The 11,419-nt window shown below is 39.9% G+C and overlaps 1 protein-coding gene across 5 annotated transcripts in view; it reads left to right on the top strand.

The window, feature by feature from the left end:
- BRD1 (bromodomain containing 1) overlaps positions 1-11,419 on the top strand; it is a 109,916-nt gene that overhangs the window by 57,793 nt on the left and 40,704 nt on the right. For 4 of the 5 annotated variants that reach the window (XM_026648696.2, XM_026648700.2, XM_026648697.2 and 1 more), the window contains one exon: positions 976-1,464. In XM_026648696.2, the coding sequence (XP_026504481.1) occupies positions 976-1,464 (489 nt within the window). The remainder of the gene's footprint in view (positions 1-975; positions 1,465-11,419) is intronic. The other variant, XM_026648698.2, reaches the window with a different exon arrangement.

The following is an 11,419-nucleotide window of genomic DNA, read 5'->3' as shown; positions in this document are numbered from 1 at the left end:
GTAGAGAAAGGAGGTAGATGTCTCAACATGGGTTTTTTTTTTTTTTTAGAGGTATAGGAAAGATGAACAATTTTTACACTTATCTGTTGCAAACTATGGGTTGGGTAATTTTTGCTCATTTTTATTGAATTCTGTAGAGCAGATTTTTTTTTTCTCCTGTCATTTGTGTTAAAGAGCATTTTCTAGCACTGGTTTTATCTAAACACCCACAATGTGTGTCTTGCCATTCTACACCATGAAATTGAAAGAAAAGAAAAACAAAAGTCAGAATTGACAGTTGGGTTGGATAGGGGGAAAAGAAAAATTGGTAGAGGGGTGGTTTTTCTGATTTCTCCTGTAATGTCTGCAAAGATGTCTTTGCCAAGCATTTGTCAGTAACTGTACGTTTTAAAATTTAAAACTGGTAACCATAACTGTAAAGCAGCTTTGCAGAACTTTCCAATTTGTGAATTTGGTAATGGTTTATAGCCCACTCTTAGTTAATTCTGATAGGCTAAGCTATAAATGCAATTTTTAAAAATGGCTTTTATCTGCTTTAAAAATGCTTTTCTTATTTAAATTAACTTAAACAGGTAAGGTGAATATTTAAATTAGGAAAATGTATTTTATTCAGACTTTTAATGTTAATGGTTAAATACTTGCATTACCAGATACAAATCATCTGCTACTCTACTTTTCTGTAAAAAGTTCTCGTACCTAAGATTTTAAATATCATTGCATGTAAGGTAAAAATACCTGCCCAGGTTTAAATTTTTAACACTAAATGTAAACACCTATTTTGTTACAATCCCAGTATAAAACTAGGCACTACTAACTAGGATAGGTTGTTGCTAGCCAAACGTTTATGTATTTAAAATGTTATGGTTTGTTTCCAAACAACAATTATTTGTTGAGCTGCACATTTATAGTGAGTGTTATAATAGATTTTATAACTACCAGTTTTCAAAAATCACACTCTATTTATAATTTTTTCAGGAGATAAATCTCCCCCTAAACTTGAACCATCAGATGCATTACCTCTTCCTTCAAACTTGGAGACTAATTCAGAACCACCAACCCTCAAACCAGTAGAACTCAATCCAGAGCAGAGTAAGCTTTACAAAAGAGTAAAATTTGATAATGAATTATATAGCACTTCCATTCAGAAAGAAATAAATGGACACACTCCAGAACACTTACTTGACAGTAATCTCAATGAGTCGACTGTTTCTGCTGTAGCTGAGTCATCAACTGATGTAAACAGACGTACATCCATTCTCTTCTGCAAATCAAAAAGTATAAGCCCCCCAAAGTCTGCAAAGAACACTGAAACCCAGCCAACTTCTCCACAGCTAGGGACCAAAACCTTTTTGTCTGTAGTCCTTCCAAGGTTGGAGACTCTTCTGCAGCCAAGGAAAAGATCAAGAAGTGCATGTGGAGATTCTGAGGTTGATGATGAGTCCCCTGTAAAGCGCTTGGATACAGGTAAATATTACAAAACTTGCATATTGGCAGGCAGAAATATTGGAAGATAATGCAGATGATACAACAGACTTTTTAATGTATATTTACTTTAAATAATTCTTTAATTATTTACATTATTTCAACACTTCAGCATTTTTTCCTCACAGTTGAACCGAGTGCAGTTATGATTTAGGGAAGATATTGGTTTGTTGCTCACAGTCCTTTATTATTGAGATTGCTTCTCAAATTTTTATTGCTGCAGTACAGACCTCTCTCTTTCTCTAAAAAAAAATTTTTTTTTAGTTATGCTTGCTTCCTGTTATCTTTCCCTTGCATCCACTAGGGGAGACAAACAACTCGCTTCCTCTGAAAAGACCACTGGTGAATCTACATTAAATTTCTTTATAGGATATAAACATGCATCCCCTCCCCCCCCATCAGCAGCCCTCAGTATACTCTATCTGACTTTTTATGTTGTATTTCTCACATGCCTTTTTATTTTGTATTAATTTTCCATCTAACACCTTTTCTTTTATGAAGCAGTTATATGACTATAAGTTTAGAATGTGTGAGTGATAGCTATACAGAATATATATCTGGAGTGTTTAAAATCATAAGGCATTGTTGGCTTTTCTTTAGAAAATTCCTATTTTTAAATCAAGATTTTTAAAAAGTAAAGCCACGCATAAGAAAATTGTTGGTGTCAAATATTTGAGCTAAAGGATCCAACTGTAAGATTACCATGGCTAGATGTCACCTGGACTAGTTCTTTCAGAAATTTTATGAGGAACGTATTCTGTCTTGTGAGATGCAGTTGTGTAAGTTAATTATTCTTCTTGATTGTGGTTTTCTCAGTTATATTTGTAGTAGATACTTTGAATAGAACAAATGTATGGGGAGGTGGGGGAAGGATAAAGTAAGAAACTAGTAATATGTACTTTCCTTATGTTGCTCTTTAAAAAAAATTTTTTTTCATATACTATACCATTTGTCATGTTGATATATAGATTTTTATGTTTGAAACGTGCATGCATGATGTTAGTTTTGACTCCACTTAAACAAAATTGGATCTGCACAAAAAACTTATGCTGTGAAAGCATAATTTTAAAAAGTTTTTATTTACCGTTGAGTCAGTTGGAGCAGGTTCCATTGCCAGAAAATATATGGTGAGGAAATTACAAGTAACATTTGGTGCAATTTCTAAATGATTTTTTTCTGTACAAATGCTTTTTCAGACATACTTGGAAACAACACTAACATCTGATTTGTTATAATAAGAAAGATTAATGTATTTTACATAAATACCGTGAGACTAGATTGATGTTTTGAATTTGGACAATGGATTAATCTGCATTGAAAGTCTACAGAGCTGCTATCGCTACTTGTTTACTTTCACCAATTGTTAATACAAGTGCATAATGTAAAATATGTACACAGTGTAACATTGCTATATATTCTATATCCTAGATACAGAATGTACAGATTAGCTATAGGCCCATTTACGAAATTAATCCGAACATTTAAATTATATTTACAGAAGTTTATAGTATAGATCAGGGATTGGCAACCTTTGGCACGCAGCCTGTCAGGGAAACCGTGGACCATGATCCTTTAGAGAGGTCCACTTGCACAGACCCTTCCTTATGTCTTTGCGAAATCCAAATCCAGTGGAAATTGATTTCCTTTGCAGGTTCAGGTCTTAAACTTCTACAGAGTAGCATGTTAGTGTTCAGTAAAATTAAATGAAATTAGAAATACAGAAAATGCAAGAGTATGACATTTCTGTTTTTAGAGGGATATTTTACTAAATCATTATTTCATATTGATAGTCAAAATGTTCATGTTCAAAAGACTGGTTTTTTTTTTACTCAGATGTACCTGTATCATGCATTCATAGACAAGTTCTGCTTAAAGGCGTTCTTCTATGATTGCATTCCTCATGTTTCTCCTAGTACAGATCAACATTCATATAGTAATTGGAAGATAAACCAGTATAATAATTTTTCAGTTTCATTAGTATGAGTATTAAAATGTAATCTTTTTGTATGATAGGAATATAATGAGCAATTTAAGAAAAGCTTTATATTTTCTGTACTACATATCAAATGTTCAAGGCTGTGGTAGTCTCTGGAAGGAAAGTGAAGTGGTTGAATGGTGTTCCCAGGTTTTTTGCAGTCAATATCTAGTCTCCTCCATTACTCTCTTATTTAAGTCTGTGCACTGCCAACTCTTGTTCTTCAAAGTCTCTCACTTGTTATCTGTCCACATAAGATGTTGGGCACTTCTTCCCACACTATCCCCTATGCCTTATATTTTGTTCCTGTGCCTCTTACACTGTGCAGTCTCCTCCTTGAAATCTCACCTTTTCATGTAGTTTCTTAAGCAATAGCAAAATCATAACCATATTTAGGTACTCTTCCCTTCCTTTTTTCCACTTGCCAGATGAGTTCTTCCTGTATTTTTATTTATTTATTTATGGTCATTAGAATAAGCACTTTGAAGCAAGGTCAGTGTTAAGAGACAGGACTGCTGGTCTGTTTGATATGACAGTTTCTGTGTTTTTATGATTTTCTAATAAAATAGAAATAAATTAATGTAAAATAAGTAATGTTTTTGGGAGTAGATGGTGATATACCAAACATCAAAATATTATCTTCTGTGAGGTCTAAAACCAGTCAGTTTTAGTGATAACATTCTTTACTTCTGCTTCTCTGATCTCTTATCTCCCAGAAAGATCTTAATCCCTCCCACCCTTCATAAAATAACATAACTCTCCATAATAAAACCTTTAAGATGGCGTTAAGGTTGAAACCATTGACTTGGTTGTTGAAGCCTTGCCAAGAATGCTGGTATTATCAAATGAACATTACAAGATGGCAGAAAAAAATTACAAGAATTGTGTAGGACTCTTTTGTATAGGAGAGTGAGAGGGAAAGCATTTTAAAAAGATAGAAAATCATAAGTTAGTTTTAACTTGTACAGAAATTTTTAAAAATTGGCTTGTTCCTTTTTTGATGCTTTCTGACATATTGAGAGAAGCTGAAAGGTATATAAAAAAAACACTGACGGACAGTATCACCACGATGTATTACATCAACAGACAGGGCACTGCCAGGTCCTCGGCCCTTTGTCAAGAGATGCTCAGTCTTGGGGACTTTTGTGTGCGGCATGCCATTCATCTGGTCACTGGTCACCAGGAACCTCTTGGCAGATCACCTCAGCAGGACCTTCTCGTCTCGCCACGAATGGTCACTCCATCCAGAGGTGATGGATTCCCCAGGTGGACCTGTTGGCATCCAGACAGAACAGAAAGTGTCACACGTTCTGTTTGATTCGATGTCTGGACAGAGGTTCCCTTTTGGACGCCTTCTCCATTCCATGGTCGGGAGCACTGATGTATTCCATCCCGCCAGTGCTGTTAATTCAGAGGGTCCTTGTGAAGGTCAAGCAGGACAGAGCAACTGTTATCCTGGTAGCCCCCGCGTGGCCTGTCAGCACTGGTTTGGCACGTTGCTGAGCCATTCGGCAGCCACGTCTCTTCCACTGCCTCCTTGGCGAGATCTGCTGTCCCAGAACCATGGCACTCTGCTGCATCCAAACCTGGCAGCGCTGCACTTGACGGCTTGGCTACTGCGTGGCCAAGCGCAGATGAGCGGGCATGCTCGACCTGTGTCCAACATGTCTTGCTGGGTAGCAGGAAACCCTCCACCAGGGCAACCTACCTGGCTAAATGGAAATGGTTCGAGTGCTGGGCCTCAGAGCGACGCATCTTAGGGCTGAGTAGGCTTCGCTGCAGGACATATTGGATTATCTGCTGCACCTCAAACTCCAAGGGTTGTCCATCTCTTTGATCAAGGTCCACCTGTCTGCCATTTTGGCGTTGCATCCTCCGTTCCAGGGCAAGTCTCTCTTCGCCCATCCTATGACGGCACGGTTTTTGATGGGTCTGGAGCGCCTCTATCCACATGTCTGGGATCCACCCCTCTTTCCCCCTCCCCGGGACCTGAATTTTGTGCTGTGAAGGCTCATGGGACCTCCCTTTGAGCCTCTGACTTCCTGCTCCCTCCTGCTTCTCTCCTGGAAGGTTTCGTTCCTGGTTGCCGTAATGGATGTCTGAGATCAGGGCACTCACCTCGGAGCCACCCTATATGGTCTTCTAGAAGAACAAGGTCCAGCTGCGTCTGCATCTGGTGTTTCTGCCCAAGGTCGTTTCTCAGTTTCACACTGGCCAGGACATATACTTACCAGTTTTCTGTCTGATGAGGAACGCAGGCTTCGCACCCTGGACATCAGGAGGGTGTTGGCATTCTACATAGATAGAACGAAGCCATTCCATAAGTCGACACAGTTGTTCATTGTGGTTGCGGACAGGATGAAAGGTTGTCTGGTGTCTGTTCAGAGAATCTCATCCTGGATTACAGCCTGCATCCGCTACTGCTATAAGCTGGCAAAGGTTCTCCTGATGGCGATCCAAGAGATCTGTTGAGCCACTCTCTGGTTGTCCGTCCACACGGCATCACATTTCATGCTGACCCAGCAAGCTCAAGACGATGCTGGCTTTGGCCGAGCTGTGCTGCAAGATGCAAGACTTTGAACTCCGAGCCCACCTCTGTTGATACTGCTTGTGAGTCACCTAGAATGGAATTGACATGAGGAAGCAATCAAAGAAGAAAAAACATTACCTACCTTTTGTAACTGTTGTTCTTTGAGATGTGTTGCTCATGTCCATTCCATTGCCTGCCCTCCTACCCCTCTGTCTGAGTTGTCGGCAAGAAGGAATTGAGAGGGCGTAGGGCCGACGGCGCCTGATATGCCAGCGCATGGGCGCGGCACTCAAGGGGGCACCACGGGCGGCCCTATGGATACTGCTAAGGCAAAAATCTCCGACGACCGCGCATGTGGGCGCGCGCACACCTAGAATGGAATGGACATGAGCAACACATCTCTAAGAAAAAGAGTTACAAAAGGTGTGTTTTTTTTTTTTGTTTTTTTGTTTTTTTTTAAAACCTTAGCTGATATTTCCAAGTAAAATTTTGTCTCCCCTGGTTTTGCTGGAGAAGTGCTTGGGGAGTAGGTGTATAGGAGGTGTGTGGTGTGAACTGTCAGACCTTACTTAATTGGAGGGACAAGGATGTGGAATATTTAACAAAGATGTAATTTGTCCCAGGTGTTCATTAGGAAGAAGTATTAGTAAAAACAAGGTTTTAATCACTGTCTAAAAATCCTTTAACCCTCTTAGTGGCTGTTTTCAGTCTCTTGTGATGTCATAATTCCCTTAGTTTTCCAGTCATTTTAGGTTTGGTCTACACTAGCAATTTGTGTTTGCTATAACTGCGTTGCTGAGCAGTGCAGTTATAGTGACCTAACTCCTGGTACAGACAGCGCTGTATTGATGGGAGGACTTATCCTGTTGACATAGCTACTGATTCTCAGGGAGGTGGATTATCTACGCTAATGGGAGAAGCCCTCCTGTTTCCATAGATAGCATCTTAACTGAAGCGCTAAAGTGGTGCATTGGTGCAGCTGCACCGCTATGGCATTTTGAGTGTAGATAAGCCCAGTGTCTGTCTTTTTAGATAGGGCCTCAGTTACTAATGTAAAAATGAAGCAAAAAAACTATTTTTGTCAGAAGTGTTTCAGCTCTTCTAAATGCTTTAAAAAAAAAAGGGGGGGGGGGGAATAAGTCCCATCTTATTTTTTCCTTTGCCATTCATCTATGGATTTCTGAAATGTTAATTTTAAACTTTTGAAAGGAAAGAAATTCTCTGTTAATGTCACCCAATCAGTCTGCCCTGTAACAAGCAGAAACTCTTGAGGCAATTTTATTCACCCATACTTAAATGTTTGTTTGTTCTAAAATTATAAGAGTCCAGAATCATAGACTTTAAGGTCAGAAGGGACAATTATGATCGTCTAGTCTGAGTTCCTGAACAACTCAGGCCACAGAATATCACCCACCCACTCCTGTATCAAACCCCTAACCTATGTCTGAGCTATTGAAGTCCTCAAATCGTGGTTTAAAGACTGCAAGGTGCAGAGAATCCTCCAGCAAGTGACCCGTGCCCCATGCTGCAGAGGAAGGGGGGAAAAAAACCCAGGGCCTCTGCCAATCAGCTCTGGAGGAAAATTCCTTCCCAACCCCAAATATGGTGATCAGCTAAACCCTGAGCATGTGGGCAAGACTCACCAGCCAGACACCCAGGAAAGAATTCTCTGTAGTAACTCAGATCCCACCCCATCTAACATCCCATCACAAGCCATTGGGCATATTTACTGCTAATAATCAAAGAGCAATTAATTGTCAAAATTAGGCTATCCCATCATACCATCCCCTCCATAAACTTATCAAGCTTAGTCTTGAAGCCGGATAGGTCTTTTGCCCCCACTGCTCCCCTTGGAAGGCTGTTCCAGAACTTCACTTTTCTGATGGTTAGAAACCTTCGTCTAATTTCAAGTCTAAACTTCCTGATGGCCAGTTTATATCCATTTGTTCTTGTGTCCACATTGGTACTGAGCTTAAATAATTCCTCTCCCTCCCTGGTATTTATCCCTCTGATATATTTATAGAGAGCAATCATATCTCCCCATAGCCTTCTTTTGGTTAGGCTAAACAAGCCAAGCTCTTTGAGTCTCATTTTATAAGACAGGTTTTCCATTCCTCGGATCATCCTAATAGCCCTTCTCTGTACCTGTTCCAGTTTGAATTCATCCTTCTTAAACATGGGAGACCAGAACTGCACACAGTATTCCAGATGAGGTCTCACCAGTGCCTTGTATAACGGTACTAACACCTTTTTATCTCTACTGGAAATACCTCGCCTGATGCATCCCAAGACCACATTAGCTTTTTTTACAGCCTACAACCATATCACATTGGCGGCTCATAGTCATCCTGTGATCAATACTCCGAGATCCTTCTCCTCTTCTGTTACTTCCAAATGATGCATCCCCAGTTTATAACAGAAATTCTTGTTATTAATCCCTAAATGCATGACCTTGCACTTTTTCACTATTAAATTTCATCCTATTACTATTACTCCAGTTTACAAGGTCATCCAGATCTTCCTGTATGATATCCCAGTCCTTCTCTGTATTGGCAATATCTCCCAGCTTTGTCATCTGCAAACTTTATTAGCACATTCCCACTTTTTGTGCCAAGGTCAGTAATAAAAAGATTTAAATAAGATTGGTCCCAAAACCAATCCCTGAGGAACTCCACTAGTAACCTCCCTCCAGCCTGACAGTTCACCTTTCAGTATGTGCTGTTGTAGTCTCAAAGAAGGAGATCAGGTTGGTTTAGCATGATCTACCTTTTGTAAAACCATGTTGTATTTTGTCCCAGTTACCATTGACCTCCATGTCCTTTACTACTTTCTTCTTCACATTTTTTTCCAAGACCTTGAATACTACAGATGTCAAACTAACAGGCCTGTAGTTACTCGGATCACTTTTTTTCCCCACCCTTTCTTAAAAATAGGAACTATGTTAGCAATTCTCCAGTCATGCGGTACAACCCCTGTGTTTACAGATTCATTAGCAAGAATTTTTAATGGGCTTGCAATTTCATGTGCCAGTTCTTTTAATATTCTTGGATGAAGATTATCGGGGCTCCCTGATTTAGTCCCATTAAGCTGATCGAGTTTGGATTCTACCTCGGATGTGGTAATATCTACCTCCATATCCTCATTCCCATTTGTCATCCTACCATTATCCCCAAGCTCCTCATTAGCCTCATTAAAGACTGAGGCAAAGTATTTGTTTAGATATTGGGCCATGCCTAGATTATCCTTAACCTCCACTCCATCCTCAGTGTTTAGCGGTCCCACTTCTTCTTTCTTTGTTTTCTTCTTATTTATGTGGCTCTAGAACCTTTTACTATTGGTTTTAATTCCCTTTTCAAGGTCCAACTCTACATGGCTTTTGGCCTTTCTCACTTTATCCCTACATGTTCTGAGCTCAATAAGGTAGCTTTCCTTGCTGATCACTCCCATCTTCCACTCCTTGTAGACATTCTGCTTTTTCTTAATCCCCTCTTAAATGCTTGGTCTACAATTCCTGCCTATGATTTTTTTCCCCCTTTCTTGGGATGCAGGCTTCTGATAGTTTCTGCAACTTTGACTTGAAGTAATTGCAGGCCTCCTCTGCCTTTAGATCCACAAGCTCTTCAGTCCAATACACTTCCCTAACTAATTTCCTTAATTTTTTAAAGCTAGCCCTTTTGAAATCAAAAACCCTAGTCACAAATCTATTTTTGTTTATCCTTCCATTTAGTTTAAACTGAATTAGCTCATGATCGCTCGAACCAAGGTTGTCCCCTACAACCATTTCTTCTATGAGATCCTCACTACTCACCAAAACCAAATCTAAAATGGCATCCCCTCTTGTTGGTTCAGCAACTACTTGGTGAAGGAATTCATCATCTATCGCATCCAGGAAAATCTGAGCCCTATTATTATTACTACTAGCACTTGTCCTCCAGTCTATATCTGGGAAGTTAGCCTCCCATGATCACACAATTCCTATTAGTATTTACTTCATTAGAAACATTAAAGAGGTCTCTAGCCATATCCAAATCAGATCCTGGTGGTCTATAGCACACTCCAAGCACTATCCCAGGGGAGGCTCTATTAGCTTTCTTCCCCAATGTGATTTTTACCCAGACAGACTGTCTTATCCATTTCATCCCTTCTTAGTTCTTTACAGTCTACCTTATCATTGATATACAATGCTACTCCACCACCTTTGCCTTTTTTCTGTCTTTCCTAAACAGCACATAGCCTTCAATACCTGTACTCCAGTCATGACTACTATTCCACCATGTTTCTGTTACCCCTATAATATCTGGTTTCACTTCCTGCACCAGTAACTCTAGTTCCTCCATTTTGTTCCCTAGGCTCCTCGCATTGGTGTACAAACATCTTAATTTTTGCTGTTTGGCTTCGCTCACATTCTTTACCCAATTAGGCCCAGACATTCTATTGCCAGTGTCACCAGAAGAAAGGTTCATCTCAACAGTCAACAGGACCTCAAAAGTAGAATTCCTTGATCTTAATATATTGAGGGTTGAGACAAGCCGGCATTTTTTATGATAATATACAGTTGACGGGAAAATATTTTATCACTTTCTGGTTAGACAGCATAGTAAGGGGAATAATTCATAGATTCTAGGACTGGAAGGGACCTCGAGAGGTCATCGAGTCCAGTCCCCTGCCCTCATGGCAGGACCAAATACTGTCTAGACCATCCCTGATAGACATTTATCTAACCTACTCTTAAATATCTCCAGAGATGGAGATTCCACAACCTCCCTAGGCAATTTATTCCAGTTTATTCCAATTTAACCACCCTGACAGTTAGGAACTTTTTCCTAATGTCCAACCTAAACCTCCCTTGCTGCAGTTTAAGCCCATTGCTTCTTGTTCTATCCTTAGAGGCTAAGGTGAACAAGTTTTCTCCCTCCTCCTTATGACACCCTTTTAGATACCTGAAAACTGCTATCATGTCCCCTCTCAGTCTTCTCTTTTCCAAACTAAACAAACCCAATTCTTTCAGCCTTCCTTCATAGGTCATGTTCACAAGATCTTTAATCATTCTTGTTGCTCTTCTCTGGACCCTCTCCAATTTCTCCACATCTTTCTTGAAATGTGGTGCCCAGAACTGGACACAATACTCCAGTTGAGGCCTAACCAGCGCAGAGTAGAGCGGAAGAATGACTTCTCGTGTCTTGCTCACAACACACCTGTTAATGCATCCCAGAATCATGTTTGCTTTTTTTGCAACAGCATCACACTGTTGACTCATATTTAGCTTGTGGTCCACTATAACCCCTAGATCCCTTTCTGCCGTACTCCTTCCTAGACAGTCTCTTCCCATTCTGTATGTGTGAAACTGATTGTTCCTTGCTAAGTGGAACACTTTGCATTTGTCTTTGTTAAACTTCATCCTGTTTACCTCAGACCATTTCTCCAATTTGTCC

The sequence above is a fragment of the Terrapene carolina genome, unplaced genomic scaffold (assembly GCF_002925995.2).
Source record: "Terrapene carolina triunguis isolate 2854851 unplaced genomic scaffold, T_m_triunguis-2.0 Scaffold68, whole genome shotgun sequence".
Taxonomy (NCBI): domain Eukaryota; kingdom Metazoa; phylum Chordata; order Testudines; family Emydidae; genus Terrapene; species Terrapene triunguis.
Note: the sequence above shows the minus strand (reverse complement) of the source record. Positions and strands in the feature narration are given on the sequence as shown.